Source organism: Triturus cristatus, chromosome 6 (genome assembly GCF_964204655.1).
Source record: "Triturus cristatus chromosome 6, aTriCri1.1, whole genome shotgun sequence".
Taxonomy (NCBI): domain Eukaryota; kingdom Metazoa; phylum Chordata; class Amphibia; order Caudata; family Salamandridae; genus Triturus; species Triturus cristatus.
Window position 1 is genome coordinate 1,460,039,321 of NC_140589.1, and position 20,593 is coordinate 1,460,059,913.

The window sequence follows — 20,593 nt, forward strand, 5'->3', positions numbered from 1 at the left end:
TCCGACTAACAGGGAGCCAAGGGGAGGAATTAGCACAATCTGTACAGGCAGTAAGTAGTTCCTGTACTTATCTGACTGCATTGAGTCCTCTTTTTGCAGAAGACTTGGTGCTAGTAAAATGATTACCCTGTACCAGATGTTGTTTGAAATTCTCAGCATCCAAATGTGCAAAAGAAACAGCCTCATGGAAAAAAACGTGTGGGTGTATATGAGGATGACCCAAGGTTAAAGCATGACTTTGGGAAAATTGGGGCCAGAAAAGCTTGGTGAATGAATAAAAAATACTAAAGATGAAGAGTTCTTATGATTATAGTCAGAGGTAATATCAGAAGCTCTAGCAGACTTCCAATTACCAGTAACAGAGTAATACAATTTCAGGAAATGAGAAGTTTGTCTCTTCTGAGAAGTTATCTCAGGTCGCAAAAGTGGAGATAATTTGGTCCTCAGACTGACTGAATGTAGTTTTTGTAAAGTGCTCTGCTACCCATACAAGTGCTCTGACTCAGATCTTAATTTGGAATAGAAGGTCAAGAAAAAGCTTTTATGAAGAGAAGTAGGAGAAGGATAAATGATTTTTGACCACTTTGCTGCACTATCGTTTATCTTTTTCTCAAAAAGCACTTTATTTCCTTGTGTTCGGTTCAGCATAAGACTGAATATGTGGAAGACTGGATTCTGAGGCAGATTCAAAGAATGTCAGATTGTGGTGGCGGTAACAATGGATTTAGGCCCAGATCTCTGTACTGCGGTGAATGTATGACATTTTTCTGCATTCTGTCCATCAACTGATGTTTTTGCATTTGTCACCCCGAGTGGGACGGGTATGCTCAGACGTGAGTCCCGTGCTCTCCATGCCACTGGAATCAAGCTATTTTGGCTGAAGAGGGGTGAAACCCCAAAACCGGTCCTAGGATGCTTGTTTTCAGTCCAGGGAGGAGCTGGCTTGGCAGTTCGGGCTGGACGGTTCCCATGAGGCACAGGGTCAAGACTGATTTGCATATGGCTGGGTTCAAACTGGAATGGCATGGTGAGCAAAAAACGATGGATTTAGGCCCAGATCTCTGTACTGGGGTGAATGTATGACATTGTTCTGCATTCTGTCCATCAACTGTTGTTTTTGCATGTGGTGGCGGTAATAACATCTAATACCTTCTCTTCCAAATAGTATGGCTGTGACATCAGAATAGGATGCAAAGCTCTTCTTTGGAAAAACAAGCATTGATCCATGTAAGCAGGTTAGACAAAGGTATGCAAAACTACATGATTGTATGTTGGGCATGTGGAATCTCTGTGCGGAACATGTTAGGCTGAGTTAGAAAAATGTGGAAGCAATATATTTTGGTGGAGTGGAAGGTCAGATGGATTCACCTCGTAAAAAACCCGCAAGAGTTATATGGCTTGGTAGAGCACCATCATTTCAAAATGACTGAGGTTCATTTTCTCATGGATCTCACACTGAAGGGAAATTGGATGATTTGTTCCTTTGGGGAGAAAACATGTGGAAGTTCTCCAGTCTTTCTTTTGGTATTTTGAAAGCTCCTTAGTGCTTCACAAAGGTATTTCTTCACGTGACCACGAGTGTGCAAAGCAATGTGAGGTTGATCATTTACTTAGAGATAATATTATGAATGGCACACGACAGATGAGCCTTGGGTTATCAGATGCAGGTCTTTGTGAATATTTTGAAATCATTGGGATTTGTAGTGAATCAGGAGAAGTACAATCTAGAGCCAAATCAGGAGAAGGAGATTTTTGGTTTCATCATATAGACAATGAACTGTGTGCTGAAGTTGCCAGTGGTACGGTGCAAAAATATTTGAAAGGACCTGAGCAGAGTGTTAAATTCGGAGCAGGTTTGTTTAAGAATGTAGCAAACATAATTAGTTTACTGTCCCTTACAAATGAAGTGTTTTTTCCAGGTCCATTGTTTTATTGTTCATTGTAGTCAGTTGAAGAACGCTCCTTTAAGGTAAAGGTTAAATTGCGTGGGATCAGCCAGATGGCACGAGGTGTGGGACAAACTGCTTGAGTGATTAGAGAAAGTAGAGGCCTGGAAAGGAAGGGCAATTTTTGGAACATCCTGATTTGGTGATAGGGCGGAAGTGAGCGTGCAAGGTTGCAGGAAAAAGTGCGGGCAGATGACCAAAGAAGGACAGTAGTCAAACAAGAGCGAAATGAAATGCATATCTGTTGCTTATAGCTGCTGGCAGGGTGGTTTGCAGTGAGGTATTTAATGCAGAGCTGGGCAAGGCGTTCTATGAGGCAATTCACTGTTAATCACCAAACAGTGAACATGACCAAAAACAGGCACCGGTTAGAAGTAGATTCAGATGAAGTAGCTTTGGAAGAATACGGCTACATAACCTGACCTTCTCTGGTGCTTGTATTTCCTTGTACACGCAGCATAAAACCCTACAGCCAACCTGCTGACATTATATCAACAAACTAGGATCTACATATCCTTACATAAGGAAAGCTAGAAACGCAAGAAAAGTGCCTGACAGGCCCTTCAGTGACATTCTCAATAATAATAACCTTCATGTGAGGTGACTACAAGTACGATTGGATACCAGGAATTGAACATATGGGCTTGTACAATATCAGTGCCAGATACCAGATTCCATATTTAGCAAAGAAACACTTGGCACTTATCAGGAAAGGACTTTGTATGTAAAGCACACAATTCAATTTTATATACATCTGTATTTATGCATAAATCAGCAACTTTTTTATTAACTTCTATCAATGTCAAGTGAGATCAGGTGGAATAGGAGATGCCTACTCATTCAAAGGTCAGACTAAATCCCAAGCAATGCATACCAGAAGCAATGATTACTGTCTGAAGAGGAAGGAGGCCTGACCCACCCTGTCAATGAGTGGCTGGTAACATCAAGTGTTTCAAGTTGTACTCCACACAAGAGACGGAGAAAGATACTTACACAATCCAGTCCACAGCTAATATGAGCGAAAGATCATTGGTGGGAAGTCCAATGGCCTCCAAAATAATGGCAATGGTGAGAACTCCTCCAGCTGGCACCCCAGCTGCTCCAACACTGGCTGCTGTTGCTGTGACCCTGGGAACATGTTCAAATATTAGTTGGTCAAGTAATTATAGCCATGGTGGCAAACATACCATTTTATCATTTTCAAGACACACGGGCTTGTTTCTTTCTTTTAGACAGCCCTGAGGAGCAGGCTGGATGATGGGTACATTTCTACAGATTTCAACGACACTTGCAGATACAATATTTACTGTATAGTTGCAGAAGTGAAACTGAAGTGCATTGTAATATTCTGTTGAATATTAACGACTGGAGTACACCCAGGAGCTGGTTACCGCCATAGCTGATGGGAAAAAAACTATCAACACAGATTTAAGTTGCTTCAAAAGTAGCAAAATAAACTCCAGTCCTCATTCCTGATCCTGCAACAATACCAGCAAAGCTGCCCTAGCAACCCTGTACAATATTAACACTGCACCTGGCATTTTATAGTTGGTGGCTTTACCTCTTGATCCACATTTCTGTAGGTTAGAATGACTTACAGGAATGGTTTTAATTCAAATTTTCCGTTGTTTCTTTCACAAACTCCTCCAAGTAATGCATGGAGGGAATTGTGGGGTGAATGAAGCAGGCCAATGAAAAATTTGTGCACACCTGGAATGGAAATCGGGGCAAATCCAGTTTGCCCCTAACTCATGATTAAAAGAAGGACTCGAAATCGGGAGTCAAGGACCTAATTTAGGGTCCGGCGGAATGGGAACCCCGCTGTAAGTTGGTGGGGCTCCCTCTCTGCTAAACTGTGGTTCCCCCACTGTTTACAGCCAGGGAAGTGCCAGGATGACTGGGCGACCCTTTCGCTGTGGGGCCCCAGACCCCAGTGACAGTCACCCAGCCCCATAGAGGGTGAGACTATTGTCACTCATTCTCCATGGCAGGCATGCGCAGGAAAAATACAGAATGGCACAGGGAGAAAACTCTCTCTCATTGGGGGTCATTTGTTGTTCTTCAGAGAAACTAAACTCTTGAACAAAAAATTCACCTACTCAGTAAACTTTGAGTGTTGTAAAGGGAGCTACTGTGAAGGTGGTTCCCTTTACAACAAAGAGATTCCTGCCAGGCAGGTGGGGATCTCTAAACCAGGAGTATGGTCCTTTTATAGGAAGGCTGACGTCATGACCTCCACCCTCTTGCGTAGTGGCAGACCATCCACCTGAGTCTGAGTAAGGCCGTACGTGCTTACAACACAGCCATAAATATAGGAAGAAGCTACACAGTGAGCCTGATTCACAAACCTTTCTTAGTGTGTTTGAGAATGCACAACTGTAGGCTGATGATGACATTCCAATCATTTATCACAGAAATAACAGATCTGCTCTTAACATTACTGGTAGCCATGTCTGCAAAACTTGTAACATTACTGGAGCTCCGCAAACACCCAAGACATTTTCAGAAATCAACAGGAGGTGTGCAGTTTTACCATGACGACTCCTGGGTAATTTCTGGAAATTGTTTGACGTGCGCCGAATAGGAAACTATTCCTTGTAACCTGATTATCAGACATGTTCTTCCTTTCACATGCATTATCTGGAAGTTTAACATTTGATCTGACATTTTCCTTACCTTCCGACAGGTCTTAGAGGACTTTCAAACCAACAATAGCTGGTGAAGAAATCCCCCCCACGTCCCTGGAACAGTGCCAAATTATAGAGCAGTGCTCAGCACTCCTGTATCCAGCTTGATAAAGAGCCTGCCTCTGGGCATTAGGTAATACTACTCCATTCGGTCCTATGGGCCTAAATGTCCATAGGTGAGATGCTTTTGCATTACCTAATTTGCGATTACCTAATTGGTAATTGCAAATTAGGTAATGCAAAACCAAGGGTGTCCGGGGGCCTAAGGCCCCCTGAAGCACCCCCAAAGAAATGTGCGCTTGTAAAGTGCACACATGCCCTAGGTACATGTGGGCGCTACACAGCACTTTGAAAAATGCATTTGTGTGCATTTTTCCAAAATTGCACATGGTTACCATCGACTTGGAGTCGATGTTATTAGCATTTCCTAAATGCACAGTACATGTGCTTACAGAATCAAAAATTGCAATTCCCTATTTGCATTCACAATTTTAGGTAATCTCCAAAAATTGCAATTACTTAAAATTGTGACTACAAAGCCTTTCATACATCTTGAAAGGCTATTTTGCATTCGCAACGGCCGAAAATACCAATTTGCACTGTTTGCGAATGTAAAACTGTTTTATACATGTGGCCCTACGTTTGGGGCTTGCACCCTCTACCTCTCGCCTCTTCTCCAAGGGGCCTTTCCCTCAGGTCTTCTTTTCTAGTCACTGAAGAATGATTAAGCAGGGCATAGCTAAACAGCAGGGTTGAAGCAGGATTGCGTCATGATGGTATTCATTTAAACTTTAACTCTAATGAGACCAACGTTGTCTAAGATGGGTACTTTTTCTGCAGTGTGGCACCGCTCACAACTACAGAGTTGGTAGATGGCACACAAAATCACACCTGTGATTTTAAGGGTTGCCAAAATGTGCACTTAGCAACACCTCCCTCACCAGGCTTGGTGAGAACACATACCTATGCTACGGAGGTTCCACTCCCACCATTTGTGGCGAAGCCTGCAGGATAATATATTTCATTCCTGGAGGGCTCACTCAAAATCCAGGTACAAATAAGCATTGAAAGGCTGGGTATAACGTGAATTTATAAAACTATAACCTAACAGTAGGTTGGAACATTTTTGTCAACATTTAGCTAGATTTATAGCCCTGTCAATCTATGTTGTAAAAAGGCAATATACTCGATAAACCGCTGCCACATAAACAGGTGCCAGTGGCATCATTTCAGGTTTATGGCTTAGATGAAGCTATACATGATTGCTAAATAACTTACTAGAGTGGTTGCCGAAGTTAAAACAAGTGAAAATATTTCCTGAATTATTTAGGAGCACCAGTTTGTTTTAGAACCAGTGCTGTGCGAGTTCCTGATTCCTGTCTTTTGCCAATGACAGGAAAAATATTGAAGCCCTCACGTCACCAGTGACTCTACAGTGTCCCAAGTTGCTTCCGGTCACGATGAAACACATACAGTACCCTGCATTAGCATATTGTTGTGCCCACTGCGGCGTGTGACGAAAGACAGAGGGACCTATTCACAAACTGCACTTTATGCTTTGCACTAAAAAGTACTACTCAAATAATGCAAAATGCTATTCACAAACCTACACGCCGAGACTGCCGTCTCTGCCTGGCCTGTATTTTCTATGTGGAGCTCTCCACCCAATTAAGATTTCTGCACATGTAAGACTATATTTTAGTAGTAAATGTAGGAGGGTGGGTAAGTGGATGGAAAATTGGGAATACTTAATACTAAATAGGAGTGGTTTCCTGAGGAGTAAGGAGTGGTTTTGGGAGGGCTAAAGAGAAGTCAAGGCAAGGAAAGACACCCACCCATAATAGATTAACTCCATTGCTATTCACAAACAGCACTTCTAAAACTGCGACAGCCAAAAGAGGTCCCCAAACAGTTGTAATTGTACTCAAGTTCAGACCTGGAGAGCGCCCAGCTACACACATGGCCATCCACTGGACGGCAACACCCGTTCATAGAAAATAGCAGTGGCAAAATAAATCCCCACAGGAATAATGCTAAAATACAGCAACTTTTTTGACTTTTAGAAAATACATATAAATTATATTTAACATTTAAAAACAAAAAGAACAAGCATTGGCATAGCCAATAGGTCTCGCCTTTGGGACCTTATAAGTGTTTAGCCATGCAACAGTTGCATAACTAAATACTTATAAAGTCCCAAAAGCGAGACCTATTGGCTATGCAAGCGGCCGTGAAAGTGATCGCGATCAAACATCAAAGAGGCCGTGTGGCCGCAAAAGTGAAAGTAACCTCGGTCAAGCGCGGCGCGCATGCCCGTGCACATGCACTGTAGCTCTAGGCTGGCCTGGTAGCACTTTTTGGAGCCCTCACAAAATGTCTCGCCAGACCAGCGTATGCGCTGGGTCAGGCGAGACCTAAAAAATTTATATTATTTAATATGATTTTCTAAAACATGTTTTAAAATGTAAAAATAAATGTAACGTAAAGTAAATAAGATCTATACATAACTTTAAAACGTTTTAATGTATTTGAAATACAATTTATACTTAATGTTGCAGTTTTTTAAAAAAATCTTCATATAAATAATTATAAATAAACTAAATAAATTTGAATGAATTCTTTTTTATTAGACTTTTTAGATAATAGTGCTGTACGTTTTATTTAATTTGTTTTGGGTTTAAAAATATTTTACAATAATTTTACGTTAATATTTAACAATAAAATATTTCTACTATTCTTTTAAAAGTTTAATACACTTTTTTACCTTAGCCTATGCTTTACCATAGAGAGAAGTCCACCCTCATGGTGAAAACCTCTATGTGTGAACAGTTACTAATAGTAATTTTACACTTATACATCTGGCTCCACCTCCTTGTTTCTGTGTTATGAAATAGGAGATATCATTTCTATGTACCACCGAATTGTATTATCATTTATTTTGCTGTGTTTTTGAGTGTGCCTCGGTATACTAGTAAGATTCACAGAGGCGCTCTAGAATGGAAATTGTTGCAGTGATGTGGAAATATTTGTGGTAATCGAAATAAGATGTCTGAATATATTAGGTGAGTGTTGTTATAGGAATAGACGATATGAGATATTGAGAAATGTTTCACATCATAAGTATCTGGTAACTCCTTTCTCTTTTTGTAATAAAATAAGACAAGTGAACATAGCTTTTCACTTTACAGAGGGTTTGGACAAAGAGAGACCTTCAAGAATACTGCCAGAGACCTAGAAAAAAGAAAAATACAACCCCATGTTTTACCTGTTTCAGTCTGATGAAGAACACACTATGTGCATAATGAGAAGGGGGCATTATGAAATCCATTTCAACCACACAATGGCCCATAAGCATAAATAATAATACCTCATGTGTCACATTTGGCCTATAAATTGAACAACTGATGTTTCAAATGTCATCTAATATGTGCCTCGTCAACCTAGGCTGCATTGTTTGTTATTGACGGAATGTCAACGGTTAGCCCTTAAAATGAACTGGGGCTTAAACAATGACATTTGATGAAGTGACAGGCCCATGCCAAGTTTAAGAATACTTAGAAACTGTAAAATTAAGTGTATTAAGCTTGATCTAAAAAAATATGCATTTCACATATTTGCCTTGTCAGGGGTCTCATTCAAAATAAAGAGCACAAAAAATACACATGGCCCAAATCAATTAAAAAAAACACATATAACCTTTGCTAATTTACGCTCCGGCCTGAACAAGTTTTTTTTTAATTCACAAATCTTCGCAGTGGTAAGTCTGCAAAGCTGTGCTACTTGCAGGTTTGCAGACGTACTCATGGGAAAGCAATGTGACTTTTTGTGCATTACTATTACCTCCACTGTGGAAATGTAAACATAGTAGCCCAGAACAGACTTAGAGCTAAATTTCCTTCTTGGGGACTGATACTACTCTCACTTATTTTTGCATATAATTGCACTCGAAGACTAGGGTGGGAGTTAAACTTTCTAACAGTTGAGGACTGAACCAGAGCTCACAAATAGCTTGAAACACGGCGCGCAAACTGGCACCATTGTTACTTTCTTTACATTTGGACGATTTGACAGATGTTCTGGATTCAACTGATAGTTTTGCATAATAGTTGCTCACATTCAGGTCAGGCACCTGGCCAATGCTTGTATCCTACTTTCTATTATATATGACTCCAATTGGTCTGCAAGCACAACTAACCCAACTGCAGCATTTGACCAGCGAGAAGAAACTAAAGAATAACCTACAACAAAGTTCACGTCTTCCGAAAACCCACTTTTAATTGGCCGTTCGGCTTACCACCCTGTGAATATGTTACAAGGTAATTTAGGATGGTTAATCCAGAAATTAAACACTTCACACTACCAAATAGTCAGCCAGGTGTACATGTATCAACAAAGGTGTAATACTGTTTTAGGCTGCTAATGGGAGGAAAGATTCAAGCCCAGACCTCGCAGCAGTGTATCCTACAATGATTCCAACTCTGTTGTGTGTATCAGTTGCCTTCTTTGGCAACTAGAAACAAGCACTGGCAAAGCCAATAGGTCTGGCATTGCCCACCAGTCTTTTGGCAATTCTTGTTTTGCCACGGGTTTTGCATTTTCATTAAATCTGATATAAAAAACATAAAAAATAATGGTTAAAGGCAAAAGTGATTTTCTGGTGTCAAAAAAAGTACACCTGCCATGGCACACCCGACACCTAAGGGAACTACCTAGTGTGTGGCTGTGCTCCTAGTGAAAGAGCAAAATGCATTTACTCAAAGCGATGTTGACCAAAAACTTAAGTAGGCTGAACCATTGCCCCATGTTGTATGCTATAGTGGGCAGAATCAAAATGGGAATGACAACAACAGACCAATGGGTGAAGAGAGGTGGCTGAAAACCCCTTTAAGTAAGCATATTATATACAATATTTTAATAAAATAGAAAGGTCTTGGCTAACGCTAGACTTAAAACAGTAGAAACTCAGTCAAATGTGAGATGTCAACTCTGAACTGCTGCCTCAGACGTGAGTTCTACTTCCTCATAATCAGCCTTAACACATATGAGTTAGATAACTGTACTCATGCTTGTGCTAGAGCTAAAAAGAATACATTCAAAGTACTAATATTTTTGTAAATGCGTAAATTAAAAGCTAACTGGAAAGTATATGGGTCAAATGATTCAGAAATTCACGTAGCTAACCAAGAAATGATTCAAAATGAGCACACTGCAATGTAAATACTATTTCAAAGTGACAGTCACCCATGACGACTAAGGACACCGCCCTCCCGTTGTTGAAAAGGATGGCAGACACTAAGGAAAGGAACACCAGCAGAAACCGGGGCAACACCCGTTACCTAAAGGAAAAACAGGCTTCCAACTTGGAAGGGGGACAAATCCTGCTTGCCACTGAAACCATAACTAGGTCAGTAGAGACTGCCCTCAACTTATTCTCACTTTTCGATGACACCTGGAGGAACTTACTGATTTTACAGGAAGGCTGCCTCTTCTCTCCACAGGGGTGCCCCACCACCTTAAAGTATTCTCAGAGTTCGCCATTTCAGGCCGCAGTGCCCACCACAATACACCTCCCTCTCTCTCTTTCCTGCTCCATCTCTTAGTTGATAGAGATGTCGCTGACCAGACCTCTGTCAATCTGGTCCTTAAATGTTAATGTCACGACCAGCTATGTCCGACACATGAAGGTGCTAACTTACCTAAAGTCTAAAAAACCTGGCATTGCTGTTATACAAGAGAAACGCCTGTCGTCGGTGTTGTCTGCCAAGCTGCAACGAGATTGGGTGGGTCAGGTCCTCTCAGCATGTAGAGATGCTCCAGAACCAGACACCCCGGCAGACACTACTGCGCCAGATCAGAAAACAGGTGCAGCAATTCTGATCCATAAAAACTTGCCGGCCCAGGTCACTCATACCTGGGTGGAACCGCATAGCTGCTACATCCTCGCCACACTTTCCATACATGAAAATCTTCTTAATGTAGGCTCTATCTATACTCTCAACCTTGCTAAAGCCTCCTTCTTCACCCACTTACACAGATCACTAGTGGACAACTGATCTTTGAAGCAAATCCTTGTGGTAAGTGGAACATAGTCATCGATCAAGTTTTGCATCGCTCGTCCTCCTTAGACATAACAGAAGTTTTCTCCCGGACCTCATGGCTAATTACTCATTGGTCAACCCTTGGCATATCCATCACCTTTGGGACAGGGATTATACATGTCGCTCTAGCCCTCATGACATGGAATCATGTGCCGACTTCTTTCTGGCCAAGGTAGCCGCCCTCCCAAAATCCTTAACATCGCAATTGGCGAGAGTGCAATTTTGGACCATGCTTCAATCTTAAAACGGCTGAACCTGTGACTCTACTCCGAGATAGGCAGAGCCTGGAGAATGAATATCCAATACTATTGGCATCCGGATAATAAGAGGGAACTGCAGGCGCTCTTCAATGACTATATTTCCCGTAATGAACATTCCATCACCTCACAGCAAACTTTCTCGGCTGCAGACAAAGCCTACATTGAGGGGTCTTGATAAAAGCACAAGCATTGCTATGCCGCAAAACTAGAGCCACAAAGTCAACAAGAAAGGGATGTCTGGGAGGGACATGATCACTATAAACAGATCACAACTGCAGCCCATTTAAGGATCCAGACACCCAAAAATACGATCTCAATATTCTCCACTCCCGGCCTGCAGTAAAGGCCTTGACACACCTTTGACAATAAGCCTACGAGCACAGCGAGAAAGCTGAATGTCTCCTCGCTTGGCAACTAACACAAAGACAGTCCTAGACGACCATTCCTGAACTGCACGTTGAAGAGCCACCCTTATGTACCCCAGAGACATAAACAAGGAATTCCAATCTTACTACGCCTGTCTCTACAACTCGAAACCTCCCCCAGTGGAAGATCGGTTCATGGAACGTCTGTCCCTCCTTGTCTTAACAGCGGAACTTGCCAACCAGTTGGATGGACCCATAACGGATGCAGAAATTGCTGATGCAATAAAAGGCATGCCTTCAGGAAAGGCATCGGTGAGAATGGCTTCCAGATCAAATTTTACAAGATCACAGCAGAACATATGATTCCTCTCCTGGGGAAACTATTCCAAGAGACCCAGACAGAGGGGTCTGAAGCCGGAGTTTCTCCATGCCCACATAACAGTGCTGCCAAAGCCCGGAAAGGACCCCCAACACTGCACCAGCTACCATCCAATATCACTGATCAATATATTAATCTCTAAATCCTTACTAAAGTTCTGAACAACAGGCTAAAAGTAGTGATCCTGTACCTGGCGCATAAAAATCAAGTTGAATTTGTTCCTGGCCGCTCCTCTTTGAACCACCTCTGCACAGTACTCCACTATCTGTGGCTGTCCAGGCCGAGTAAGGATGAGAGAGTGGCCCTCTCCCTTGATGCAGAAAAGGCCTTTGACCGAGTGGAGTGGGACTCCCTATTCCGTACCATGGTCTGAATGGTAAATGTAAACAATCTAATCATGATGACCTCTTGGTCAACAACCCCCTGACAGCCACTATGGTCAGTAATGTCATCCACTTGTGTGTCATCTCTCTCCGCCACAGGATACATGAGGGAGGGATGCCCCCATCCCCTTTGCTCTTTTTATTGGCACGGAAACCGTTGGCCTTTGCGATCTGCACTTCGGAACAAATACGAGGTATTTCCACAGCAGCCGGCCACCTGAAACTCATGCTAGACGCAGATGACACCCTGCTTACACTCTCTTACTCTGTATCCTCAATACAAACCCTGATGACAATCCTGGAAGAACTTTTAACATTTTCTGGTTACAAGATCAACTGAAGGAGGAGTGAGACCCTCCCAACGACATCCAACATATCAGCGACCTCCCTAGCGAACTTTCTCTTCACCTAGAACCCCGTCCAAATGAAATACCTAGGAATTTGGTACTTTGTGAAGAGGTGTGATCTGCATTTGTTGCTCTGGGGTTGTGTACAAAACAAGCAAAATGGTGGTGGCTCCACACTACAATTGCATGCTGGCCATGCTGCTGATATCAATCCCACAAACCCTGCTTCGCCAGCTAGATGACCTGATCAAGTCCTACAAGTGTAAAACGGGTGAACCATGCCTATCCATGCCCAAATTCTATGCGGAAACAACATCCGGAGGCTTGAGACTGCTAAACATCACAATTACGTGCAACATTTTTCGTAAACGGCCTATCATTTCGTCCCGCGTCCCGAACAATCAGACTGGGTGACACTAGAAACAGCCCTTTGACACTGATCGACAGAGCTATCTCTCTGTAGAAGCCCTTAATAACCCCATGGTAACAACCTTGCTCCAAATATGGAAGAAGACGCATCTCCGTCTCCGTTCAGATAGTCTTCTTCATCTTCAGGTACCCATCTGGGATAATTAAGAGCTGCAAATTGAGAAAGCTACCCTCAGCTGGGACACATGGAAATGGAAGGGGCTACTTGTGTTATCCCAGGTTCTCTCAGCAGGACAGCTGAAACCCTTCCTCCAATTACAGGAACGCTTCCAGCTGCAAAAGGACGCACTCCTAAAATACTACCATCTAGGCTGCATTATAGCAGCTCTCTGCAGAAAGTGGGAGGAGATACATGGCTCAGCACTCCAGGTCTGTCTGCAGAAATGGAGAGCATATAGGAAGCTAATATCAGGACTTTATCAACCAATCAATCAATCAATACATTTATAGAGCGCGCTACTCACCCATGAGGGTCTCAAGGCGCTGAAGGGAGGGGGCTGCTGTTACTGCTCGAATAGCCAGGTCTTGAGGTGCTTCCTGAAGGTGAGATGGTCCTGGGTCAGTCGTAGGTGTGCGGGGAGGGAGTTCCATGTCTTGGCGGCCAGGTAGGAGAACGATCTTCCTCCGGTTGTGGTTCTGCGGATCCGTGGGACGATTGCGAGGGCGAGGCTGGCGAAGCGGAGTTGGCGGGTGGGAGTGTAGAACGAGAGGCGGTTGTTGAGGTATTCGGGGCCCATGTCGTGGAGCGCTTTGTGTGCGTGGGTGAGGAGCCTGAACGTGATCCTCTTGCTGACGGGGAGCCAGTGCAGGTTTCACAGGTGGGGTGTTATGTGGCTGCGGCGAGGGATGTCGAGGATGAGTCGTGCGGAGGCGTTCTGTATGCGCTGAAGTCGTTTCTGAAGTTTGGCTGTGGTTCCTGCGTACAGGGCGTTCCCGTAGTCCAGTCGGCTGGTGACGAGGGCCTGGGTGACTGTCTTTCTGGTTTCGGTGGGGATCCACCGGAAGATCTTTCGGAGCATGCGCAGGGTGTTGAAGCATGAAGATGAGATGGCGTTGACTTGTTTGGTCATCGTGAGGGAGGAGTCCAGGATGAATCCCAGGTTGCGAGCGTGGTCCGTGGGTGTCGGTGCGGTGCCCAGCGCCATGGGCCACCAGGAGTCGTCCCAGGCGGATGGGGATTGTCCAAGGATGAGGACCTCCGTCTTGTCTGAGTTGAGTTTCAGACGGCTGAGCTTCATCCATTCCGCGATGTCTCTCATTCCTTCCTGGAGGTTGGTTTTGGCGGTGGCTGGGTCTTTGGTGAGGGAGAGTATCAGCTGGTTGTCGTCGGCATAGGAGATGATGTTGAGGTTGTGATTGCGAGCGATGGCGGCGAGGGGGCTCATGTAGATATTGAAGAGGGTTGGGCTGAGCGAGGAGCCTTGGGGTACGCCGCAGATGATCTTGGTGGCCGTGGAGCGGAAGGGAAGGAGGCGGACTCTCTGGGTTCTGTCGGAGAGGAACGAGGTGATCCAGTCCAGGGCTTTACCTTGGATCCCAGTGTTGTGGAGGCGGGTTATTAGGGTGCGGTGGCAGACGGTATCGAAGGCGGCCGAGAGGTCTAGGAGGATGAGAGCGGTTGTATCACCGTTGTCCATCAGGGTCCTGATGTCGTCGGTGGCTGCGATGAGGACGGTCTCGGTGCTATGGTTGGCTCGGAATTCGGACTGGGATGGGTCGAGCGAGTTGTTTGCTTCGAGGAATGCAGTGAGTTGTTTGTTAACGGTTTTCTCGATGACTGTAGACGGGAAGGGAAGGAGAGAGATGGGGCGAAAGTTCTTGAGGTCTTTTGCGTCGGCTGTGGGTTTCTTCAGTAGGGCGTTGATCTCTGCGTGCTTCCAGCTTTCTGGGAAGGTGGCTGACGCGAAGGAGTTGTTTATGATGTTTCGGAGGTGGGGTGCGATGATGGCGTCGGCTTTGTTGAAGATGTGGTGAGGGCATGGGTCAGAGGGAGAGCCGGAGTGGATGGTGTTCATGACGTGGGTGGTGTTTTCAGTGCTGACGGGTGTCCAGGCGCTGAGGGTGGTGGGTGTGATTGTTGGTTCGGTGGCTGGAGGCGGGGTTTGGGTGCTGAAGCTGTCGTGTATGTCTGCGATCTTGCGGTAGAAGAACGTGGCGAGGGAGTTGCAGAGGTCTTGCGACGGTGCGATGTCGTTGTTGCTGGCCCTCGGGTTGGAGAGTTCTTTTACGATGTTGAAGAGTTCCTTGTTGTTGTGGGTGTTGTTGTCCAGCCGGTCTTTGAACGATGTCCTTTTGGTGGTGCGGATCAGCTGGTGGTGTTCGCGAGTGGCGTTCTTGAGGGCTGCCATGTTTTCTGTTGTCCGTTCGTGGCACCAGGTTTTTTCGAGGGTTCGGCAGGATTTCTTTGAGGCTTTGAGGGCGTCGGTGAACCACGTGGTTTTCCTGTTGCTGGTCTTGCCTGGGGGGTTCTTGAGAGGAGCGAGGTCGTCGGTGCAGTTGGTGATCCATTGTGCGAGGTTCTGGGCTGCGTTGTTGGTGTCAGGGGTGTCGACTGGTGGGTTCTGGCTCAGCAATGTGGTTAGCTGGTCTGTGGTGACTTTGCTCCAGCATCTGCGGGGGATCTGTTGCGTGTGGTGGTGGGATGTAGTCTTCTTGAAAGTGAAGTGGATGCAGCTGTGGTCTGTCCAGTGTAGTCCGGTGGTGTGGCTGAAGGAGACGTGGTCTATGGAGTGCTGATAACAGCACTGTATTACGAACCAACGTTCCAACACTTACTAGCCTGTTGGCACCCATACCTGTCTACAGTCCAGATGGATAAGATCTGAAAAGCTCTCCTAGCCGCACATGACAAGCAACTCCGTGAATCACGACTGAAATTTAGCTACTTCAAAATACTTCATGGATGGCACTGGACTCCAAGCAGTCTGCTTTGTGCGAGCCTGGCGGCTTCTGAAGCCTGCTGGAGATGCCGCACACCTGGGGGCAATTTCCTGTGACCTAATACAAGAATACTGGAACGGGATCTGGAAGTCCTTGCTACAGTCTGGAGATTTGGACCTCCGACCCTCAGTCCAGCTAGCCTTTCTACATCAAATTTCATCGGTCTTATCCAAGGACAATCACAAACGGCGATGGCTTGCCTCGCCTCTGGCAGAGGCGGAACTCTGTATACTGTGTCATTGGAAAGCACCCACACCTAGTGGACTAGATCGTGGCCAAAGCACCAATGGCCACTCATGATGGCAAATGCCACTCTTAATTTTACACACTCAATGTCCAGTTGAGTACTTACAAAACCATTTGAAATTCTCACCTATCCTGTACCCATCACCACTCTTGATGAACTTGCGCTGGTACTGGGGTCACCAAATGGTACGCACCCATTGCCCTCTGTACTTAAGACTTACCCATGTGAGTAAACCTCTCTTCTATTATTACCTGCAGATACTATTGGTGGTGGACTAACCCCATGGGCTGATTCCCTCTTTAATTTCCGAGCGCAGAGACCAGGCACTTGGGGCCATATGTATCAAGCCTTTTTACCTTTTGCAAATGGGCAGATTCTCAGAATCGGCCCGTTTGCGAATTGGAAAAAGCCTTTTGGGATGTATCATCCCAAATGGCCATCGCCAAATAGAGAATTGCAAAATTTGCGATTCTCTATTTTGCGAATGCAATTAAGGAATTGCAAATTGCGATTCCTTAAATGCAATTCTGGAAGCACCAGAAATTAGCTATTTGGCCTTAAGGGATTGCAAATTAATTTACGATTTTCTTTAAAAAAGCACTTTTTTGATTTTTTAAAAGTGCCCTATGTCGCACATTCATGCCCTTAGGGAATGTATGTGTGCAAAATGTGCACACATGCATATTTCAGGGGTGCAACAGGGTGTCCTTTTGGCACCCTTGCAACCCTGAAATTGCATTCTCAATTTGCGATTCTCTCATTGGTAATCGCAAATTGAGAATGTCTTCCCATTCATTCCTATGGGCCTCCTAGCCCATAGGAATGAACGGGAAGGTATTCCTTATTTGCGAATCTCAATTTACGATTCGCAAATAAGGAACATGTAGGATTCGCAAAATTTTTAGCAAATCCTACATACATTGCATTTTGCGATTCTCTAATTGCGATTCGCTAAAAATCGCAATTTGAGAATCGCAAAACTCTTTTTTGATACATATGGCCCTTGGTCTCTTTCTCCTGCTACAAGGCTCGGCATTTCTTTTTTTTCTTTCTTTTCTTTCTTTAGATACGCATTTTCTGTTTTTCAGCCATCCAGCCAATTGGGGTCATATGTTACTAATTTTCTATGACACACCAATTGTTGACTTTATGCGATCTCGTCTTGGCTCACTGTGCTTGACATCTTTAAGAAAGAAAACTACATTCAAGCAGATTCTCAAAATGTAAAACTTTCCTCACATTATATAGAATCACTGTCGCCCATTGTTTATGCCCAATATTGGTCAAATGTGGCTAAAAATTCTTACAACCGGTTATTGTAGAGTCAGGTTGTACTACAATCCGTGCAGTAATTGACTTCAGTTTTAAAGTGGAAAAGTACAGAATGTTTGCCTTCGTAGTCAAGTTTTTTTAAACTGGCCTAAATCGGCTTGATGGTAGAAGAAATCTCAGAAACAACTGATGTCAGAGTGGTAATGCTTTTTGTATTGCTACACCGAAATGAAAAACGTTGTTTTAAGGCTGTGATTAACTGCGTTTTTATTATTTGTACATGCAGTTAGCTGATGTCTAGTTTTGTACAAAATCTTATTTTATTATGAAAACATATTTTAAGGATTATTTTATTCTACGTGATTTAATCAATGCAATACATTTCTTACCTTACATTGTAGTACAATTCTGCATTTGTGAAATGCAGTGCAGCAGTGAAATGTCATTTTTTATTTTTCTTCTCAACAGGGAAATATTTTTCCCCTTAGAGAAACGCATTCTCATACACCCCTACAAACTTTGGGGTATTTGGCTTTCCTTTCTTTACAGGAAGAGATTAACTCCTGCCTCTGACTGGTACAAATCTAAAACCATTTCTAGGGTTGGAAAAGAGTGGGAGGGGAGTTAGTTTGAACACATAGACACATGTATTCGTGGGCACTCATAATCTTGCGCTGACATTCATTTGTGAATCGGGACACATTCTTCTAGTCTGACCTACACAGTGACATAATTACTTTCCTGTTGAGCAACATAACCAGCCTGCTTTTCTTTCTACCACGTCACTGACCCACGCGTACGACTTGTCCTTTTCTTGCAAATGTGTAAGTCTGCTTTAGGAAATACAAACCCGTATGTACTATTTAGTATTGATAAAAACATACACAGAAAAATACAATTAAACTTGAAAAAAGCGAACATTCTATGTTGAGTAATAAAAGAGAAGATAGCTGTTGTAAAGACCGTGAGACTTACAGGATAGTAAATATCTGTCCCGCATTCAGATCCACGTTGTTTAGCTGGGCAATGAACACTGCAGCCATACACTGGAAGATGGCGGCTCCATCCATATTAACCGTGGCACCAATGGGTAGAATAAAGCGGCTGATTCTCTTGTCCACACCATTGTTCTCTTCTATACACTTCATCATGGAGGGTAGAGTGGCAGAGCTAGAGGGGAGGAGAAGGAGCAACCGACCATTAGACAGGTTACAAGTACACAAGCAGAGCTTCACTCAGTGGTCCCCATAACTATAATCAATTAATAATACACATCACCAGAACAAACCTTTCTATATACGAACTAAAGAGTTATCTTTGTGTGTACTATGAGCTGTAGTACTCCATACAAAACTAGGGGAAGATTTGTATCTGGATGCATATCTTTCGTATATATTGTCATAATATATTTCTTCAAAGAGAATACCTTAATCATTAAAACCTCATACATGACTAGGAGGAGCGGGCAGTCATTATTTTAATAAAATTGTCCAAAAATTGGAATGTATCAACCACAGGATTATATAGTTTTTTTTGTATCTGTTTATTCAGGTTTCATACCAACAGCAAACAACTGTTCTCATAACAACTCCTCTTTCCCCCTTCCAAGGGCGACCCCCCCATACAGACAGTCCCCTGAGGACCAGCCCATGAGCCGACCATAACACGTGACATACAAGTTCTATAGTGCCGAACTACAGTTCTGTGGCCCCATTGCAGATAGCTCCACTCCCTGGTCATTCACTGTTCGAAGAGGTGTCCTCCAACCCCCTCCAAGACCCCCACACTTTAGTGAATTTGTTCGGGCAGCCATGGGAGGGAGATTTTGCTCCTCCGTCCTCATGCACCAGTTTATACTGAACTCCCATTACTGCCCTGTTGGGCTCTGTTTGCTGCCCCGTTTCTGTTATCACGTCCCTGTATTCCACCATCAGGGCTACGTTACAAAATAAGAGCGTATACCTCTAGAGTGTCTCTTCACCCTAGATCCCCAGCAGCACTACCTTAGAAGTCAGTTCCAATGGTTCTCCCAGTACCTAGGAGATTATATTATGGACCTCCTCCCAGAACTTGAGGATCTTGGGGCATTCCCATATCGCGTGTACTAATGAGCCCTGCTGTCCACAGCTCCGCAGACAAGTGTCCGACTCCACTCTGCCCATTGCAAATACCCTAGTCCTGGTGTACTATGCTCTGTGGAATTTTTTTAATTGAATCAGTCTAAAAACTATGCAGATCGCCACTTCTCCCATGTATTTATAGGCTTACCTCATTCATCGTCCTCAAGTCTACCTAGATCTCCTTCCCATCTCTGGCGCAGCCTCGACAGTGGGGGAGTGCTTTTAGCCAGACGTGTACTATATATGGCCGAGATCGCATGTCGGTGCAGGGGGGCTCCCAGTACCCTATATTCCAGTGGACTCTCGTCCTGCAACTCAGTATCGCAAGTTCTGTCCCTTGGCTAGTTCGTATTGGGATTGGAGTTCCTGAAAGGACATAATTTCCTGGCATTCCCATATATCACCCAGCTGTGATGTACCTATCGGGTCCCATTGCCTGTGGCCCTCCACTCCCTGGAGCGGGGCTAATCCTTCCACCTCCCGTAGTGAGGTCGTCAGATTAAGCACACCTTTTCAACGCAGTCACACAGTTGCCTTTTTCGAGGCCATAGAATTCGGAGTTGGCAGCCCCTGTAGCCTCCTCTTCTCATAGATCCATTTCGTAAACCGCCCCAGGATTAAACAGGTCGAACTCAAAATGTATTTGGGAAGGATGCTACCCGATAGGGGAGTAGATGTTCATTACATATTTATTTTAACATGAGCATATTGTGTTTTTTTTTACTAAGAAATAAAGATAATTTAATGTACATGTACATTATGAAACAATATTTTAATATGGAGTACGCCCCCTCCCACCATTGGTTTATTATGCAATGTGAGCCTGTTGGGGGACTGGCTCAGAGGGTTTGAGTGCTCCCTAGAATTATAGTACTTTCGAATATTAATATTAGCATGGCAACTGACTGCTTTTCTCTGTGTCAATTAGCAAAGCTGTCAACTCCCTCAGTGTCATTAAAGTGATTTATTTGCCAATGGCTCTTAAGGTGTTGAGGCTTGCATCACCACCCCTGTAATGGGCACCCACAACCTTCAAGTTCCACTCTGCACTGATCTATTCAAGAGGATAATTGGACTAGCTGATGGTATTCTTCATAACTCAGGGCAATGTAAAAATTAA

General features: G+C 44.0%; 1 protein-coding gene across 1 annotated transcript in view; it reads right to left on the reverse strand.

The window, feature by feature from the left end:
• Window positions 1–20,593, reverse strand: part of SLC1A4 (solute carrier family 1 member 4) — a 300,968-nt gene that overhangs the window by 38,661 nt on the left and 241,714 nt on the right. Inside the window, exons 6-7 of the mRNA XM_085612523.1 lie at window positions 18,329–18,523; window positions 2,940–3,074 (exon numbers count right to left, since the gene is read on the reverse strand). Of these exons, the coding sequence (XP_085468649.1) occupies window positions 2,940–3,074; window positions 18,329–18,523 (330 nt within the window). The remainder of the gene's footprint in view (window positions 1–2,939; window positions 3,075–18,328; window positions 18,524–20,593) is intronic.